The sequence below is a fragment of the Typha latifolia genome, chromosome 11, assembly GCF_019914945.1.
Source record: "Typha latifolia isolate L0001 chromosome 11, TyphaL0001v2, whole genome shotgun sequence".
In the NCBI taxonomy this organism is placed as follows: Eukaryota; Viridiplantae; Streptophyta; class Magnoliopsida; order Poales; family Typhaceae; genus Typha; species Typha latifolia.
In genome coordinates, this window is record NC_133096.1 from 8,668,489 (window position 1) to 8,688,091 (window position 19,603).

The window sequence follows — 19,603 nt, forward strand, 5'->3', positions numbered from 1 at the left end:
TCTACGTATCACAAGGTAGTCACCAGACAAGTAGTGATAAAATGGCCAAAGGGCATCCCCACTCACCCACTCTTATCTCATATCCATAGACTATCCAGCTCATTCCAGCCAATTCCATAATTCTGACAACCTCCCGTCTCTCTCCTTATAATTCCCACTTTATATCTAATACTATCGAGCAATACACACATCTCTACCACCACCATGGCTTCTCTCCTCGTCCTCCTCTTGCCCGCATTGCTCTCCCTCGCCTTCCCGTCGGCCTTCGGGCAGCCCGCCGCCCCGGCACCGGCCGGCGCGCCGCGCAACCTGACGGCGATCCTCGTCAAGGGCGGGCAGTACACCACCCTCATCCGCCTCCTGAAGGAGACGCAGTTGGACCAGCAGATCACCAGCCAGCTGAACAACTCCTTCAACGGCCTCACCGTCTTCGCGCCGACCGACAACGCCTTCAACAACCTCAAGCCCGGCACCCTCAACGCCCTCACGCAGCAGCAGCAGGTTGCTCTCGTCCTCTATCACATCCTCCCCACCTACTACAGCATGGAGATGTTCCAGACCGCGAGCAACCCCGTCCGCACCCAGGCGTCAGGCAACGACGGCGTCTACACCGTCAACATCACCGGCACCACCAGTCAGGTGCGCTTTGATATCTCGCCTTTTTAAGTGGAACGTTACACCCCTGCTTCGCTTTCCCTTTGGGGAGATTCACCGCATATATATATCGTGCATGTCTTGATGATTAGGTGAACATTTCAACCGGAATCGACACGACGAGCATCACCAACACGCTCAACTCCGCATCGCCTCTCGCGGTTTACTCGATCGAGAAGGTGCTGCTGCCGTATGACATCTTCGGGGCGAAGCCGCCGGCTTCGTCGCCGCCTCCGGCTGGGGAGAAGCCCGGGAAGAGCCCGGTGGCGTCGGCCGACTCGCCTGGTTCGGCAGCAGCGGGAAGCGGTGGCAGCAACGCGGGAGTTAGCTTGAAGAAAGGATTCCTGGGATGGAGTTCCCTTGTGGGAGTGGGATTGATGGGCGTCGTAGTGAATGTTTTGTGAGGAGTGGATGCATGCATGGTTTATCTTGCATTGGATTGCGTGAGCTAATTAATTATTTGTACCATTTTTCTTTCGGAGTTTGTTTTATCGATCTATTTGTTTGTATATTATGATTCATTTAACTTGTCTCTTTTTCTCTCGATCGTGAAAAATTAAGAAAAAATAATCAAAAGAAAATTTATCTCCTTGTGAGTATTGAAAAGGACACATGGAGAGCATTCGAGATCTCTCCTTGTGTCTACGATTGCGGTTTTTCTGCCAAAACAAGCATTACTTGACAGCCAATGATCGTATGCCGAGTATCTCGAGTATATAAATTCCTGCATATAATGAGCAATTCTGGGGTCTCGTATACTATACTACTTAAGAAAAGGGTTTCGATTATAGAGAATACTATAAGGAACCTGATCGTGGCCCTAGTAGCATGAATTGTCTGCATTAATTTAGACGATTAATTAGCAGTCCTCCAAAATTTTTAACGTGAAAACGTATGAGGCTACTCTTAATTAATGAAGATAATTTAAGATAATATCTTACTTTACAGAGTAGTTAGTGAAAGGCTGTCAGTTGTCACATTGTAATCTGAAGGAAGTCGGTGCTCGGGATAACCTAATCAAGCACGTGAAAGTAATTAAAGGATGATTAAGTGAAAACAAAAAAGAAGCTTGTATCCTTCTTTCCTTGTATTAACCCAAAAACACTTGGCGTTATGTAATTTATAGAGTGAGTATAAGACGATAGATCATAATAAACCATTGTCACCTTAAAATTTAAACAGAGACACAAGAATCACAGAAGACTAGATCCTTAATCTCGAGCAGTCAACGCAAATCCCAAGATATTGCTCAGTATTCATATCCTAATGTACACTAAAGTCATTAAAGATTAAGACACCGAAATCATGTCATAAAAATAAAGAGAGTCAACTCTGGAAAGAGATGCTCTCGGTAGATCTTTTAAATCATATTTTGGAGTTATAATTAATACAAGTACAAGACAATTAATTTATCATCAGGATACATGTCGAGCTAAAGTCTAACTTGCCGACGGAGATAAATTTTATTTTTCCTAATTTTTATGCTTGATAATTGCTTGGATTGCCGACAATTATGAAAGAATACTTTAATACTAATGTCATAATAAAAAATACAAAAAAAGAAAAAAGAAAACAAGGTAGTTGGTTAGAACTAATGGCTTGTAATTCTCGCGTGGAACCTTCTCGATAAGGTTTAACCAATACTGGACATAATAAATATATCGAGTCGTACCTAGCACTACCTACTTGAGAGAGGCTGGGCAACAGCTAATTGGCCTGAACCCGGATTCTCTAGGTTGTAGGAACTTGCTACTACCTAGATACGTGCATATATCGATACTTCTCATAGCCCAAGGATTATAAAGTATTTTCGATAAATATAAGAAACTTACTTACCTTGGTGGAGTTAGTAGGTAACCTTAGTCGTAGGGAAAGTTTAAAGGATCAGCTCAACAATACGACAATTTAAAGCAGATCTCAATAATATTTAGTTTAAAATAATATTTTAGCAACATATACGATTTAAAATTTAGATTAAATAGTTATATTAACTAAAATTTAGCGTAATCTAAGTGCCTCAGTATATAAAGAGAGTTGATAATTTATTAAATCCACTAATACATATTTAGCATTTCGAGCTCTTCAAATTATATATATATACACTAACTTGGAAACCAATGGCAAAATTCATAGAACCATAAGTGTACAAGATCTAGCCTCCAATTCAAATCCAATCATAAACAGCTCATTCAAACATATTCATACATCCATATCTCCCACCAACTATGCCTAACCCTAGCTTTATATCACTTGCACTCCCCCTCTCTTCCCTTCCACCATTCTAGCGTTTATTAACTGCTCTACAACCATGGCCTCCTCACCCTTCCTAGCCCTCTTCCTCGCGGCCGCCGCTCTCGCGGTCGTCGGCACGCAAACCCTCGCCCAGCCTGTCGCCCCCGGCCCGACCGCTCCCCCGAATAACATCACGGCGATCCTCGCCAAGGGCGGGCAGTACACCACCTTCATCCGCCTCCTGAGGCAGAGCCGCGTCGACGAGCAGATCAACAGCCAGCTCAACAACTCCTTCAATGGCCTCACCGTCTTCGCCCCCACCGACAATGCCTTCAACAGCCTCAAGCCTGGAACCCTCAACAGCCTCACACAACAAGAGCAGATCGAACTCGTCCTCTACCACGTCCTCCCACGCTTCTACAGCTTGGCTCTCTTCGCCACCACCAGCAACCCGGTCAACACCCAGGCCTCCGGCAACAACGGTGTTTACACGTTGAACATAACCACCACTACCAATCAGGTCAACATATCCACCGGGGTCGTCGTGACGCCGATCACCAACTCCCTCAGCACCGACTTCCCCCTCGCCGTTTACTCGGTGGAGAAGGTTTTGCTCCCGTACGATATCTTCGGGCCGAAGCCGCCTGCGGCTGCTCCTGCGCCGAAGCCGTCGGGCTCGACAAAGAGTCCTCCCTCGGCGATATCAGAGGGGCCATCGACGGACTCGAAGGGGAGCGGAAGCGATAGTTCCGGTGTGAGTTTCAAGTTGCAGTGGAGTTCTCTCGTGGGATTGGGTGTTATGGGTGTCATTGCAACTCTTTAGAGTACGTTAAATTATCCATTGTAATGTTGCATTAATTTGCATGGCATTGTTGGTCGTTGGCTTGTTCTCGAGTTTTTGTTTCTTGTACATCTTCACAAGATTGATTCATGAATAATATTGCGGTTCTATTTTTATTTATCTTTTACTAAAACTTATTATATGGAAACTCGCACTCCATTAATGTAGATCAAGCTGCCGAACCAATGGTCACGAGATAACTGAAGTTTTATTTATAGTCTTGCTGTTTTGCTTCATTAAATTAATTAAAGTGCAAGCGGTTCCATCTGCCACGAGAAAAAGAAAAATTATTAAACTGCAGCATCTACCTGCCCACATGCATGTTGGCTTTATAATGTTATGGTTGATCATGGTCATCACCTACATTAGTTTAGAGATCGATCCACCTGTTGAGCTATAAGGGAGGATGAACCTCTCTACCTCCTCCTCTCGCTCTCGCTCTCTCTCTCTCTAGATTTCAAATCACAAACTCGTGAGCCGCATAAGTTGACTTAGATATGCAGGTAGCCATTTGACGACCAAGTTGCAGCTAGTACTTCTCTGATTGTGCTACGACTATGTTCATGCATACCGCAGAGTTTAATGGTAAAAATAAAGAGAATCCATACAAGTCAACTATCTCGATCATTGCGCAATTGATCTAAAATAAAACTACTATAATATATATACATACATATATATATATATATATATATATATATATATATATATATATATTTCAACACCCTTTTGAGATCTAACATCTAGTAATATTTTTTTTAAGAATGAGGTGCTTCTTATGGTACTGATTTGTTTGTTACCGTTTCCAGAGTCAGTCAAAAAATGAATGAATAAATAAATAAATAATTCCAGAGTCGACCAACGGGAAATTTATCCGGCTCAGGGCCGGTGGCATGTGAAAACCTGCCGTTCGACCGGGTCCACCGTTATATTTCCGGATCCCAATAAACCAGTGGTGTGTGTGGCAGCGTGCAGTTTAATTTTCCATAGATTTATCAGTGAATGTACTAACACCGAGCCCATTTTCTTAATACACATGGACCCTTTTAAATTATGAAAATTTTCTCATCTTTTTAACAGTATTAACCAAAAATATCAAATAATCCTTCTATCCTCAATTTTTATCTTGATTTTCTATAAAATAAGGATGAAATAGTCTCTGTGGTTGTAATCATGTGAAGAGGCATTTCGAAAATTTTATATATAGAAATAATTAAGACCATTTATCAATGGAGCATGATAGAAAATTATGAGGATTTATTTCTTTACGAAGTAAAACAATGAAAATGGTATGAGTTATTAGCTATTTAGCTGACGAATTAACAAAGCTAGTGGATTAATAATAATATATATGTTGAGCTACTTATATAAGGGGTATATATTTATGGGCCTGGCCCATCTCGATAGGCCCAGAAACCTAATCGGGCATCGGTCAGCCCGAGTGGACCCAAACTCGGGCTTGACTCAGGCCTGGGCTGAGCTTGCTGGATCGGGTTCGAGCCGAAGGACATGACCGTCACTAAATTTTCGGGCATCTGTGACGTCACCATGAGTCTTTGCGTGAAGTCAGGAGCACGCATATTTTTGAGAAATAATTTCATATATTACGAAGGACCAAAATTTATTCATAAAATATTTACAAATATCGAGATATTTATTTTATTAAATATGTGTAGAAAACATTTCGCGCTGTTAATTTTTTTAACTAACCTTTTTAAAAAAAAATTATGAAAGTATTTTCATACACCAACCTTACCCAAGCTATTTGCTATCTTTCGTTTGTTTTGGGCTCTCTTGTCTAAGGATGAAGAACCAATCCTATGTCCGATAAAATAGATAAAGAATTTAAGGACAACTTACTCTAATTTTTTTTTTCCCTTTTGCTTCAGGATCTATTGTTTAAAAATTAAGTAAATTTATGCTTAAAAAAAGAAGGAATTAGGGCTTTTTAATTATTTTAGAAAAAAATATTTGCAGTTAGACAGAATATTTTATTTTTATGCCTTCTGCCGAACATTATTAATCCAAAATATTTTTTTGGTCTCATTTATTTTAAAAATAATTTTTTTTTCATATTTTAGAATATAACTTTTTATTCTACAATAATAAGCTGAACATCATAATAAGATATTCTACAATACAAATATTATTCATCAAAATTACATCTTATCCCGCACGCTAACTTAATTACTAATGTATTCTTAATATCTATTTCATTAATCTACTTTATATTAAATCAAAGAGTATTCATGATAATTTTACAAAAATATAATAATATTTTTTCTCACATTTTCTTTCACTTTATTTCAAATCAAAAATAATTATTATATTCTTATTACAAATAAATACAAGAATAATTATTTCTAGAATAAAGATCTCATTTTTTTTAGAATAATAATAAAAACATACCTAATCTAAATTAAGGAGGCCAAAAAAGAGATTAAAAAAGATATGGCGTCAACTATAAAAAGGTTAAGAAAGAGGTAGAGTATTGAATTCAAATTTCTCTTTTTTATTAGGCGTATGACGTCACTTACGTCGCTTGTCCACCGAAGCAAAGGAAAATCCCGCGTGGCAAAACGGGAGGTCCGTATTACGGCGTGCGAGCTTCCACGTGGACAACTCGTTAACGTGTTGATCCCACTCGATTGGAAAATTTTCCTTCGCCGCCACCGAACTGGCCAATAGCTCGTGAGAATTAGAGAGCTCGAAAATTTCCACGCTAGCGATGTCAGGGTTAGTGGATCGGTCTGCTCCTCATGCTCTTGGTTTGACTGATTTGAAAGTCAACTCGACCGCCCTCGTTTTTTTCATTCGTTTGCTGTACTTGCTATACCCGGAAGGACGAGAGGATGGTACGAATTAATTATTCCATTAACTCCTCATCCGTGTATGCCTGCACGAATTAATTTGGTATTCAACTAGAAAATATTTCACGTGCCCCAAAATTATCCTACTAAAATTTGATAATTGATGAGTAAATATTATGAATAAGAATCATTAGGCAGAAACGGAAGATAGTTTTTGAATCTCTGGCCACGCTAGGTGTCAAAAAGGAGCTCGTTTTGAGTTATAAATGTGTTAAGCCGAGCTGATTTATTGAGCTTAAATATATTATCAAGTTGAGCCGAGCTAATATTAGCTTGCTCAAACTCACCTTAAATAGGCTTATATTATATATATAATAATTTTAGAACCATAACAATAAATTTTAGCGTTTCTAATACCCATCCCGTAACTCTCTCTAAAGTCTCATGTGTGTCTCATGCGCGTCTCCTCATTTTCGTCTACCTCTCGCCTTCACATTCCTCACCATCTCCGGGCGAAACAACTAAGACCCCTTTGTAGCCAATATAAAAGATTCTATACATCCGTCGTATTTATAAATATGTCGTTTTTAAACCCATTTCTTTAGACAAAAACTCAGATTTTTTTTTTCTCTTTTCGAATGGTAAATATTTATTAGAACATGGAGTGCGAATTAAAACTCATGTTTGAATTGACATTGAGATATGCAAATAGGGCATTCTTTGTCATTTACATCGTTTCGACAACTTCTATTGCAAGGTTTGGCATGATCTTTTCAATCCTATTCGAGAAAACTTAGTTATTCTCTATGCCGTTGCAATGTGGATACCTTACAAGCTATTGAACTAAGCTCGAGCTAAAATAATTTTATATCTCGAGCCAAGTTGAACTGGACCTAACTCGTTCAAGCTCAACTCAAATACACCCTTAGCTAAAACCTTTTTTTCACTCTATTAGAGAGGTTGGCTCTTTTTTAGTATATATAAATGGTTTATGAGCTTAGAAGCTATAATAAAATAAAGAAAAACATACCCATTCAACTATTAGAGAGGTTAGCACTCTGTACTTTTGTTTATCCATATAAATCTCCTGTATTTTTAGTTTAAGAAATCTATATATTTATTTTAGAATATATATACGAATAAAAAAGGGTAATATTTTATGAGATAAAATTATCTATTTTTTAATAAAGAAAATAGGCATATCAATCCCGCAAGAAATTCTCATCCGCTGCGCAATCCGAAGCAGCAAGGTACCTACGTTTGACTGAGGATACGTTGTACTCGTTTTTGTATGGCAAAAATATCTCCGGGACCACCGTGTAGGCACCACAGTGTCATGGCACGTCATCCTCTTTGCCGCTTTTGTTGTCCGGGTCAATGCATGGGATTGGTAACGCTGCGTCAGAGATGGAGCGACAACGTCGTGCGGTACCATTCGGCTCACGCGTATCCACGTCATCCCAAACTCGAACACGACTCACTTGCAGCTCCAGCCATCCAGTCGACGTCATTCGCGGTCTCCCATGACGCCATCCCCCGAGCTCTTATTATATACCCCTCCCTCTTCCAACCTCCCATCTCCGTATCCTTCTCCTTTGGCTTCGGAGGAAAAAAAGAGGAGAGAAGTATTAACGAAATAGAAGAAGAAAGGAGAGGAATGCAGCAAGCGATCCCGTACAGCACCGGCCGGGCGACGTGGCTCAACCAGGCCGAGGCGCACTCGCGACGTGTCGCAGAGGGAAGCTTGAGGAGGGTGGTGGCAGAGAATCCGGTGGTGGTGGTGGGGTCGGCGGGGTGCTGCATGAGCCACGTGGTGAAGCGGCTGCTGCAAGGGCTCGGGGTCAACCCCACCGTCTTCGAGGTCAACGACGAGGCCCAGCTCGCCGAGGAATTCGTCGCCGGCGCCGACAAGGCCGGAGAGTTTACGATGCCGGCGATTTTTATCGGGGGGAAGTTAATGGGGGGTTTGGATCGCCTCATGGCCGTCCATATCTCGGGGGAGCTCGTGCCAATCTTAAAGCAGGCCGGTGCTCTCTGGCTCTGACGAATAAAATTGACCAGTGTGATCTAATCCTGGCCGGCTGTCTCAAATGGGTACACCCAAGTTATTTTTCCTTTTCCTTTTTCCTAAGTTTTTGATTGCACACTCGTTGTTGAGAGTGATTTTAGGGATTTTTTTTCTGGTGTTAATTAGTGGTAGTCATATAATTATATGCGTGGTTAAAATTTGTAAAATTTCTCTTGTAAAAAAAAATATATATATATATATATATAATTAATGATTTTTTCAAGAAATACAAAATGGAATTCTCCGGACCTCCTCATTTATAAAATTTATGGCTTGAATCGAATAAAGCATTATGACATAATTATATTTATATTTAATGGTGGATATAATTTTTAATAGAATATCGATGAGCTGACGTCCTTACACTTTTAGCAGCATGACATCATAGTGGCGCAGTCTAAAAAGATCTAAAATCGATTCGTCACCTTGCAAATTCCCATTATCAAACCACTTATGGAACTCATAACCAATAACCGACGTGGCGTCCTAATGTGTGACTAAATAATGAAGTAATCGGGGGTCTATTTAAGCTTGATTATTTGCTGATCAAAGGAACACGCATTTGCCATTTTTAGCATCTGGTTATGCCGACATGCGGAGCTTATTTCTTTCTTAGTTGGCTTCCAGAACTCGGAAGTGATCGACTTCTGCTCATCAAAAGCTAATAGGATACGGCAAGTGGCTTGAAGGCGGGAAGGCGATTCTTCCCTATTTGTGCCAGTCCCATAGTTGTCAAAGTGGTGTCTGTTTCAATCTACTTGCTCATGGAACCACTGTTCTAAGAATTGGATTTTAGTTGCCGTCCACGAAGAAGAGAGAAGATTATATAGTAAGGCAACTACCAACTTTGTGGAAATCAACCAAACCTGCGAATAAATAATCGAAAAGGTTGTTATGTTAAGAAGTCAGAACTAACAACTACGTTGACATCATGACAGTTTTTCTCATGCTGCAGGCTGCGAAGATAAATAGACAAATAGATGTGCATTCGCCAAAGCGTATACGTAAGAATTGGTCTCCTTTTTCAAACGAAAGACAATTTGCGTTCACTTTCCAGTAATTGCCCAAGGCTGGCTCAAATAATTTATCTAACAAGTTCATGAAGATTTTTGGACCAGACTCTCAATTCAATATGAAGACTGGATTTTATGAACAGCACCAAAGAAAGTCATGCGGAGTTTCTAATGATTGACTCAGTAATCACCAAATCCATTGGCATGAAGGCAGATGTTGCTGAGAACGATCATCAATTACGCGCGGACTCCAGCAGATCAATTCCAACTTCCAAGGCTCTGCCTCCTATTTTAAAGTTCATTTTCTCCAGACAGGATTCATTAGCAGTCCAACTTTCTGCTCTTTGAAGTAACAGCTTGAGTATGCCTTTGCAAAATATGACCAATTCTTGTGTTCTAAAGTGTATCAAACCATGAATCAAAGTCACTTACAGGGTTTGAGCACGGAGCATGCGGAGACTTTTGGTCCTGCTCACTTGACAACAATGTGAGCTTCTGGACTTCAACGTATCCAGATGATTCTGCAAGTAAGTCATCTATTGAATCACCCGGAGGTACCATGCAACCAATCTGTCTCATGGATCCAGAGTCACTGATGATATCTGAACCCAAAGATGAATGAGAAGGGAGACTTATGGCAGGCAGTGCTCCTGTCTTTGGTGCACATGCTGAATCCTTCTGTTCTTGAGGAGACAGCGAAGTTGCTGCAAACAGGTCATCAAGATCGTCGTCGAGGGAAGTCACTGCAAAAATTCCTGGGGAGCTAACTTTTTGCGTAATAGAGTAGGGGACTTTATCACTCAATGAACCGGATCTTATATTCTGGGAACTTGAAATATTCTCTATTGATCCATCTGCAAGGGAACTAGAAAGACTAGTATCCCCAAATGAATTGAGAAGCATGTCAAGCTCTGCTTCTGCTTTGTCTGCCTCAAACCTGGAGGTTTTGCTCTGTTCCGAGTCTGGAATTATATCTACAATGGGTGGTGACATCAAAATTTTAGCTTCTTTGGTATCAGATTGCAGTAGCAGTTGTAAGTCCTTGTCAGAATCTGGCTTAGCGGATAGTGATGTAGAAGCTGGCGGTAGAATTTTCTCCACTAATGAACCTCGTATAGTTCGAAGGTCAGTGTAAAAATGGCTAGAATAACTCTGGCTAATTACATTCTTTTCTGATTTCACATTATTGAGAAATGCAGGTTCAGCATAACCATGCTTAGTGTCATTTGATATAAACATGTCCGATTGCTCAGATTCGCGGTTGTCCTTTGACCCATCTGCAGACTGCAGAATCAAACAAAGGGGATCATACAACAAATAAAGATACTTGAAAAGAAACTACTGAAGAAACATAATTCCCACATTTATTTTCATAGATATCAAAAGAAGAAAAAGAAAATGGTTTGACTATCCGATGTAAGAAAATTGAGGATATTGTTTTCCTTAATGGTGACTTTTGAGGTCTTCTCCAAGGGTAAACAGCCCCAATGGGTATCTTTGGAGGTATGCCAAGTTCAATCATCCGAAATTGCAATCAATAAGGTAGATATAGCAACCTGCCAGCTAACCCGTCCTAGTCTCATGCGAAACCTTATAATTATATGATTTTTCACTTGAGTTAAGAAATCAATATCAGTACTTGAAGGGCTGACAATCTGATGTCAAGTTCATATCGTAATACAAATCATATGTCAAGTTCATATCAGTACTTGAAGGGCTCAATCCTCCCAGTCTTTTATACATAGAGTTGTGCCTTGATAACTCATTGTAAGCATGCGGGCTGGAAAGTGACACTTTTACATTTTGAAAAATGGACCTTATTAGTTTAGCAGTATCAATAAATATCCAAATTGAAAGTACAAGAAGACCCACATTAATAAGATCAACTGGAATATTTCACTTTTATAACATGAATGGAACGAAAACAGAGTTTAAATTTTAGTATGCAAAGTGAACCTAAGGTAGTCAGGATAGTGAAAGACCAGAATTTAAAATAAGAGTAAAAAGGGAGACTAGAAGTTCCAACATTTGTCTTCATTGATTAGTCTAACAAAGAAGGAAACAGAAAGAATCACATGGGTAGGTACTTCTCAATCTAAGTTACCTCAACTTTTTAGAAGTATTTCAAGTAAATTAGCACTGCACCTGATCTTACAAATCTTTACAGCCAAACAAAATTGTGTTGACAGATGCTTCAGGAGAAAAGGCATAAATTTTTTTCACCTTTTTAGGGTTACGAGAGAAATAATTTATGCTACATAAAAAGGGTAATCATGAGAAATGCTCATCATCTGAACTCTCATTAATAGTCATTGATAAATATAAGTACCTACCAGTAAATCTGGTTGGCATTCAACAATAGGAGTAAGAAACATTTACAAGAGTCATAAGGTAACTAACTATTTTCGGGTTTTGCAGTTAGAACTTTCATTGTTGGGACAACCAATTAAGAAGTTGCACATTTGAAAAATGAATGCTTAAAAGAAGTCTAATAAAAATAAAATCATAACCAGCCAACCAAGAAGTATGCTTACCAGATCTTCAGTTAATAAATCTGCTTCAATAAAAAGCCTTTGTGAGAGCTTAAGTTTTGAAAGTTGTTCAGCAAGAGCATGCAAATCCATTGAGAGAAAAGGAGCCTGATAAATCAAGAAGTATCAAGATAAAGAGCAATACAAACAATAACTGCAACCTACTTGTGTGGGTTTTGGAAAGCTCTTTTCAATATGTAATAATCACAAAAAACCTTAGGGGAATAAAAGTGGGAAGTAATTGACCAAGACAACATAAATGGGACATATTTGAAAAAAAAAACAATACATAAAAATTCTGATAGCTTTCAGTAGATGGTTGTGTATGAAAAAAAATAATAAATCCTGGAAAGTCAAAATATCACTACCTCATAATTTGATGAGGGATCATCATCCACGATGAAATTGTCATCTCGGCACCAAGATAGAAGCCCTTCTCCCCTGATAGAAAGCATAGAGCTCGCTCCCTGCATAAAATCTAGAGAGACTGAAAGTCAAGATCCACCTCAGAATTGTGAATAAATTTGGTTAACACAAACTGTAGTGAACAAAAGAACAGCACTTTAACATTGGCAAAATTGCCGGAAACTCACTAAGAATGTAATGAAATGCGAGAAAATGTTAAATCATTATAGTGGTTCACAGAGATTGCGAGGTCTGAAGATTTCCTAAAATTGATATCCTGCAGCTTGTGCATCAATTTTTCCCAAACATAAGATCCTAAACTACCTATGCTCCAGAAATTACATGCAATTCTGGCCACAATCTAGCAGTTTCGACCAGAACTCCATAATTTTCATCAAGTACCTCTAGTAGAACTTAAATAGATGTATGTATTAGAAGATTAAAAAGAGGAATTTATATAACTACAAAGACAAAATTTCAAATCGAACTTATATAAGCATATTTTTTAGAAAAATTAAGAAATGTGCGGTTCGTATAGCTACGATGACTAAGTCCCAAATCCCATAATCCTATCTAAAGTTCATAAAAGGAGATAACTTTCGAATAACCTATATTAAATCTAAAAGTAGGGCACCGTTTAAGGACCAATTTGCGAAGGAACCCATGTAAACCAGTTCAAAGTAATCATCGGCACTAATTACGCGCAATTCAATTTGCTCTTATTACTTCTCCACAGAACCGCCTATACAAGGTGAGACGGGGCAAAGTGACTACCTAATGGAATCTCATCAAACGAGAACTGAGAGTCAAGCGCGCCACTCTCCTTTGGCTGTGCCCGAGCCTGCTCGATCAACCATCCAAAGTCCGCACCTTTACTCTTGGGCAATACGTCAAATGCCTTATCTTCAACTGGGTTCTCGTCTCCATCGCCACCAGCCTCATCGTCGTATCGATCCCAGTTCGAGGGGAGTTCGTGGGCCCGTCGGGGCTTCTCCTCCCCTGTGGCTTGGGACGCCTTCTTCTTCTGGGCGACAGCAGAGGGCGTAGGATGGTTCCTGCGACCTTTCTGGGATTGGATCCTTTTTGACTTGGCGGTGGATTTCGGATCCATGGAGACCGCTATGTCGTCGTTTTCTTGTTCTCTTGCGGTTTGCTTTTTGCTCTTCTTTCTTCGCCGCGACAAGCGTTTGATCCTTGGGGAGAAGAACGGAATAGGTGTCGACTTGTTGAAGAATAGACAAGCCCATCTTATAATGGGCTCCAAAGACATCTACTTGGTTAAGGTCCAACATTGTATTGTCATCATGGATCGGGTAAATGCACCAAGAGACCCAAATCCGAAAAGATCAGACCCATCGATCAAGAACTCAACGGCTATTACGTGATCAAGTCGAAACACGACTCTTGACAATCTGTGCGAACGCGGTATTCTCACCCGCGAAAGAAACAATCGTGGTTCCAGTCGAAACACCCCCTTCGACGACAGATAAAGAAGAGGAGAGGAGCGGCCTGTGGCAGAGCTGTAGGGTTCCGGATTCCGAGAACTCCATCGATCGTTGCTCCTCCTCTTTCTCCTCTCTCGTCTTCGGTGTTCGATCATGGGAAGGGGGAAGTTCAAGGGGAAGCCCACGGGCCGCAGGAATTTCTCCACTCCCGAGGAGATGGGTAACGCTTGGATCTCCTTATATTTTTCCCATTTCATTTATGTTTGAGATCTTAGATTTCCATGTTCCGGAAAATTTGTTTCAGATTTGGTTGTCAATAGATGGCATGTCTTGAATCTTTAGTCAATGGCGATAGCCCGGATCTTGTAAAGATCTTACTCCTAGCTATGTTAGGTCTCTTGAGATTGGTTCTTACTTCATGGCCTATGATACATCAAGCAAGCAAGAATGGGGCTGCGATAGAGCTGTGTCCTAGTTGGTAGGGCTTAGTTAGTTAGATACCAATGCGGGCTTGCAGTTAGGCTCGTGCTAGTGGGGCATGCCCCTTTTATTAAAAGTTCCTATCCTCATGGTAGTAATGCGAAGATGGATAAGGGTTATTTAGTAAGAAATAAGCCAAAGAGGCAGAGGTACCTTAATGTGGTGAAATTGTTGGCAGTAGATTTAGCAGTTATGTTTTTAAGCCATTAGCATATAGGTAAATCTTTTTGCACAGAATGTGATTGATATGAAATGCTTGGATTACTGTGGTCAGTTAGATACTACCTACTTTTGGTGGTATTACAAGTTTTTGTTTCTTCTTTCTTCTTCTATATTTTCTTAATGTAGTTGGATCGTTTACTTTTCTCGATGTTGTGCTTTTCTTATTGATGTGGAAGTCCTTTAATTTTTGCTTCTCTTTAAATTGATTGCAGTTGCTGGTACTTCAGCTCGTCCCCGCTCATTTAAAAGGGTTAGAATTTGCTCTTTTTATTTAAATATATTTACTGGAATTATTGTATATTCAAATTATTTTCTATGGAAGAGCACATGCTACTTATGTTGTTTCGTTCATTGCCTTTTGAATGCGGCATTACGTGCTCTTTATATATGTTGGCCTTTTGCTAGTATGAATAAAGTTATTCAAATATCTGACCTTTTTATGGATTTTAACATGTGTTCTTATTAAATCTTCCAATTCCCAAGATACTGTTGCATCTTTAAGATGCCAGATGTGCAGTCGAGAACTTCTAGTTTTCAGTTATATGACATTTGTGTAAGTCAGAACTTTGAAGCACTTACTATTTCTCAACACCTTGTACTCCCCCTTTTCCGTTCCTTTTGGTGAGTAAGTAAATAAGAGTTATTTGCATTTGCTTCTTTTTATTTATGATATTAATGATTGGTATTGTGCCTTTCGTATTTGAGTATGCACTATATGAGTTTCATGTAAAACCTATGCAGTTTGTGGAACTTGGCTTCTTTTGGTCAGATTCTGCAAGTGTCTGTATCCTTGCTAATAAGATTCTTGTGTTCTACACTTACGACAAGAAATTCTTCTTGTGATCAAGCAGGAGGAAGTTGAAGAGGAAGAAAGGCCAGAATCTGAAGAGGAATCTGAAGACGGTTCTGATGAAGATACTGAGGTACAACTGTTCTTAAATCTTAATCTCATGTTTGCTGCTGCTGCAGTACCTCATTTATTTTATTTTTCATGATTTTGTTTAGATATTTCATCTAAATACACATTGAGTTATTTTAATGATAACTTTGGCAGAAAAGAAAAGGTACCCAGGGAGTTATTGAGACAGAAAATCCAAACTTGGTAAAACTGAAGTCATTGAAAGCTAGAGAAGCTGATGTAAGTTGCATATATATGTTTTCTATATTATATGCAATGCATATTCACTGAGAACTGGAGCTTTACCGCTCTACTCTGCATTGCTTGAATATTGGATATCAGTGGACATCATTGTCCAGTTCTTTTGTGCTATCACATACTGGTTGGAAATTGTTAGCTGCACTATTTATATGTTTAACATCCTGCAAATGATTTATATTTACTCCAAAATCAACTTTACTGCTTCTGCATATGAACCTGTAAGGCTGTAAGTACATCATGATTTAAGCATATCTCATTTCAGACCTTTAACTGTTAAATGCAATAGAAATCATGTGCATTTTTGTAATCTGCAGCAGCACTTAAAAAGTATAGATCGGGCAAACTATATAGAACAATAGCTTGAAAGGGAAACTCATGATCAACCTAGGGCGCTTGCTAATACTGGATGTCAAAATGTATGCTTATTTTGTACACTTGAGCTAGTCTAATAATCAATCTTCATCATTGAGCTTCTTGAATCAATTGATCATTGTTACTATTGACTCATTCTTTTGCTTTTAGTACCTGACTTGCTTGTGCATCTGTTAGTTTTCTCACTATGTGCATGATTGACTATGATGAAGTCAAGGAAATTTCACATAGATGATGTGGAAATATTGCTCGTATTGTTATGATGAGATATATTTTAACTATATGGAAGAGGAAGAATACTGTTATTTGTGGAAGTTAGTAACTAAGCCTGTTACCTTGGTCCTTTAAAGTAGTGTACATGTTGTACCTAACAATTTGACAATCACTTAAGTAGTTAAGTCTGTAGACAATGGACATACTTATTGCTACTTGAATTTTGGCATTTTTTATGGATGTCTAATTGACTCTTCTAATTGATGAATTCTGCTTTCTTATTTGTTCACTTCTTGCTTGTCCCAACAAATATGATCAGCATAATCTGCCACCAGTCAATCAATCATGTATGTATATCTGATTTATCACTTATATTTTTTTATCTCAATGCAGCCGAACAGAACGACTGAACTCTCAAGGCGTGAAAGGTGTGTTCTTCAGGCCACTTTCTTAAACATTGCCATTTGCTGACCAATTGATGTATTTCTGCCTTTTTTTTGCCTTTTGTTCATTCGTAATGCTCCTTTGTGCTATTTACAACTTAAATTAAGTTTTGTTGCAACTAAATGCATGCACAGTACAAACACATGCTAATTATGAATTTATAGTTAGAACATTAATATATCAGTGCAGTCGCAGAGCAAGGAAAAAAACATAGAAAGAACATGCAAACTTTAAGGAAAATTAATTATTAATAATGATTCATAATTGTTCACGACGAGGTTTCATATTTTGAAATCGTTGGATGACACTATTATCATTTGAAGTAAATTTTAAATTCAGATTGCTACATCTTATGGAGTTATATCAAAATAAGCAAAATGCCAAAAAATACACACCTCAATACAAGCAATGTTTTTCATAAACAATTAATAAAATTTAAGAAAACATAAAGTAATGATATTCTAAGTAATTACTATTGCAATAACAATATATAATAAAGAGGATGATGAATTAATATGAGAGAGAGCACTTACACATGAGAAATGAGATTAATCAGTTTGCATGTCATTTTCTTCTTAATTGCAATGTAGCAAAGTCGGTGAGATAAAGTATTGAATGTGAGGAAGGGAGTAGATTAGATTATATCCTATTGTTATGCTTCTTGTGCATGTCTTATAATTTATTAGAAAACTAATCACAAAAAAGGTAGACTAAAGAAATTCTAATACTTTTAATTAATAGGAAACCTATTCAAAATATTCCACGTGTTTTGCCATTTTGTAAAGTTGCCATTGTTCCTCGGTGTGTGTGACATTGTGTCCCCCTTTACCATGAACGTGGCTCCGCCATTGGATGACTCCTCCCTTGGAAGAGTGTATCAATAATAGAGGCATTTTTTTAAAATATTAATGCATCAGACAAGGGCGTCAAGAACCTCTAGGGTTTATGCTCAGATGGACGATAAATAGTGCACTTTTATTTGAGTTGGTATAGGGGGTTCTTTTGCTTCTAGATATGATTTGATGTAATTGTTCCTTTTATTATTTTGGGTTTCTGTAGTGTTGAGAATGGTTGATTTCTTGTCTTTTTCTTTGTTCATAATTTGACTTTCTATTAGTAGCAAAATTTAATGACGTTTTCCTTGTAGGGAGGAGATAGAGAAACAAAAGGCTCATGAACGATACATGAAACTACAGGAGCAAGGGAAGACAGAACAAGCTAGAAAAGATTTAGGTAAAACATAGAAAAGCTATCTTCAACTTTTTTGCGTTCTGTTTTCGGTGCTTATATTGGTGAAGAGCATGTAGATAGTTGAATGGATGGATGAGTCTTACTTGAGGACCTTATCTTGAAGCTCTATTAGGATTATGGCATCAATGACTAATTTGTATTGCAGGTGATTTTACTATATGGCCATTATGCTCTCTTTTGTCTTCTTTTGCATCATCATCGTGGTATAAAGTTTGTAACCAACTCAGCTTTCTTTCTGCTATTTCCCTTTCATTTTGGACAGTATCTTATGCCAAGCCAGTATGGAGTCTTTTTCGCTCAGATCTCATCAGAATAAAAAGTACATTCTCCGTTGATATTTTATTATCATGAAATTGGAACCTCGTGATCACTCCTTGTACGATGTAGACATCTACTAATGTGTCCTTTAGCAATGGGTCCCACCGAATTCCTGTTGATATTTTTATACATTGTGGTTCTCCACATTGGTAAAATGAGTTTTCATTTAACACAATATATCTGAACATGTGGCTGGATCTCTCTCATTATACATGTCTTTTCTTTTCTTTTGGGTGCATGGGCATGCATAGTGCAAATATTATATGCTTTTGTTTCATTTGCAGAGCGTCTTGCTTTAATACGGCAACAAAGGGCTGAGGCTGCGAAGAAAAGAGAAGAAGAAAAAACTGGTATTTTCTCATTTAAACTTGTATAGCTGTGAGCATTCTGAAATTGCTATTAATTGTCAATAAGAGAGATACGGGAAGCCATGCTAGCTTTAGGCATCTCTACAACTATAACCATCACCATTGGCATAACTCCCATCAATTTGGGAGTGGCTAGAATCTTCAACAATTCACTTTCAGGGAGAATTTTTTTTCTTCTATTCCAGCATTTTACTATGCTTCCATAATATGCCATAAGTTTTATATCTGGTACTCCTTCAGATCCAAGCGACCTTACCCATCAGGATCTTAACAGATTATTCTTCCATCCAGTGTTCATCAAAATTTCTAATACAGTAATTGTAGTTTCATTTCTCTTTCATCTCTTGCAGCAATGTTTTCCCCACAATGCATATCTTATTGTGCCATTCCCTGTTATGACTGCAATAGACCATTTAATAACATCCATTGTCTTATTTTGCCAGCCAAAGAACAGAAGAAGGTCGAAGCCCGCAAGTGAATGACCGAAGATTAGGCATTTTGTCAGCATTAGCAGACGCATGAGCTATATCCATCCGTCATGTATCAGAGTATTTGTTTATCCTTCTAGTACTTCATTATAGTCTTTGTGCTACCATCTATTCTATTCCAGTTGATTACAGGGTGGTAGTGGTAGTAATAAATCTGAAACATTTTCCTAGTCAGGTGGTTTGTTATTATTCCATTATCTAGTCGCTGAGGTTATGACTTATATATTATCATAATATTAACAGTTCAAACTTAAAAGTACTGTTATTAGTGCAACAGTAGTTTACTTTA

The 19,603-nt window shown here is 38.6% G+C and overlaps 4 protein-coding genes across 4 annotated transcripts; 3 read left to right on the plus strand and 1 right to left on the minus strand.

Annotated features, from left to right (window-relative positions):
* Window positions 1-68: 68 nt before the first annotated feature.
* Window positions 69-1,163, plus strand: LOC140797824 (fasciclin-like arabinogalactan protein 9). Its single transcript, XM_073151499.1, has 2 exons — window positions 69-639; window positions 747-1,163. The coding sequence occupies exons 1-2, from the start codon at window positions 205-207 to the stop codon at window positions 1,056-1,058; spliced, it is 747 nt and encodes a 248-aa protein (XP_073007600.1). The 5' UTR covers window positions 69-204; the 3' UTR covers window positions 1,059-1,163.
* Window positions 1,164-2,872: 1,709 nt separating this feature from the next.
* LOC140797254 (fasciclin-like arabinogalactan protein 9) lies at window positions 2,873-3,847 on the plus strand. Its single transcript, XM_073150554.1, has one exon. It carries the CDS (start codon window positions 2,963-2,965, stop codon window positions 3,707-3,709), a length of 747 nt encoding a protein of 248 aa, XP_073006655.1. The 5' UTR covers window positions 2,873-2,962; the 3' UTR covers window positions 3,710-3,847.
* Window positions 3,848-9,606: 5,759 nt separating this feature from the next.
* On the minus strand, window positions 9,607-13,839 carry LOC140798107 (uncharacterized). The gene is made up of 4 exons (XM_073151843.1): window positions 13,329-13,839; window positions 12,518-12,627; window positions 12,153-12,257; window positions 9,607-10,902 (listed from the first exon to the last, which is right to left on the minus strand). Exons 1-4 carry the CDS (start codon window positions 13,822-13,824, stop codon window positions 10,015-10,017), a joined length of 1,599 nt encoding a protein of 532 aa, XP_073007944.1. The 5' UTR covers window positions 13,825-13,839; the 3' UTR covers window positions 9,607-10,014.
* A 107-nt stretch (window positions 13,840-13,946) lies between these two features.
* Window positions 13,947-19,570, plus strand: LOC140798108 (uncharacterized). The gene is made up of 8 exons (XM_073151845.1): window positions 13,947-14,219; window positions 14,914-14,951; window positions 15,553-15,624; window positions 15,756-15,839; window positions 16,839-16,873; window positions 18,037-18,122; window positions 18,743-18,808; window positions 19,270-19,570. Exons 1-8 carry the CDS (start codon window positions 14,153-14,155, stop codon window positions 19,302-19,304), a joined length of 483 nt encoding a protein of 160 aa, XP_073007946.1. The 5' UTR covers window positions 13,947-14,152; the 3' UTR covers window positions 19,305-19,570.
* The last annotated feature ends 33 nt before the right edge of the window (window positions 19,571-19,603 follow it).

What these genes read in the sequence shown, in the direction of transcription:
- LOC140797824 (XM_073151499.1), top strand. Translation starts at nt 205, where the DNA reads ATGGCTTCTCTCCTCGTCCTCCTCTTGCCCGCATTGCTCTCCCTCGCC. An exon ending in TCACCGGCACCACCAGTCAG is followed by an intron (nt 640 to 746) that starts GTGCGCTTTGAT and finishes CTTGATGATTAG; the next exon opens with GTGAACATTTCAACCGGAAT.
- LOC140797254 (XM_073150554.1), top strand. Translation starts at nt 2,963, where the DNA reads ATGGCCTCCTCACCCTTCCTAGCCCTCTTCCTCGCGGCCGCCGCTCTC.
- LOC140798107 (XM_073151843.1), bottom strand. Translation starts at nt 13,824, where the DNA reads ATGTCTTTGGAGCCCATTATAAGATGGGCTTGTCTATTCTTCAACAAG. An exon ending in GTTTGATGAGATTCCATTAG is followed by an intron (nt 12,628 to 13,328) that starts GTAGTCACTTTG and finishes CAGTCTCTCTAG; the next exon opens with ATTTTATGCAGGGAGCGAGC. An exon ending in ATTTATTAACTGAAGATCTG is followed by an intron (nt 10,903 to 12,152) that starts GTAAGCATACTT and finishes TTGATTCTGCAG; the next exon opens with TCTGCAGATGGGTCAAAGGA.
- LOC140798108 (XM_073151845.1), top strand. Translation starts at nt 14,153, where the DNA reads ATGGGAAGGGGGAAGTTCAAGGGGAAGCCCACGGGCCGCAGGAATTTC. An exon ending in CTCCACTCCCGAGGAGATGG is followed by an intron (nt 14,220 to 14,913) that starts GTAACGCTTGGA and finishes AATTGATTGCAG; the next exon opens with TTGCTGGTACTTCAGCTCGT. An exon ending in ACAAGCTAGAAAAGATTTAG is followed by an intron (nt 18,123 to 18,742) that starts GTAAAACATAGA and finishes TTTCATTTGCAG; the next exon opens with AGCGTCTTGCTTTAATACGG.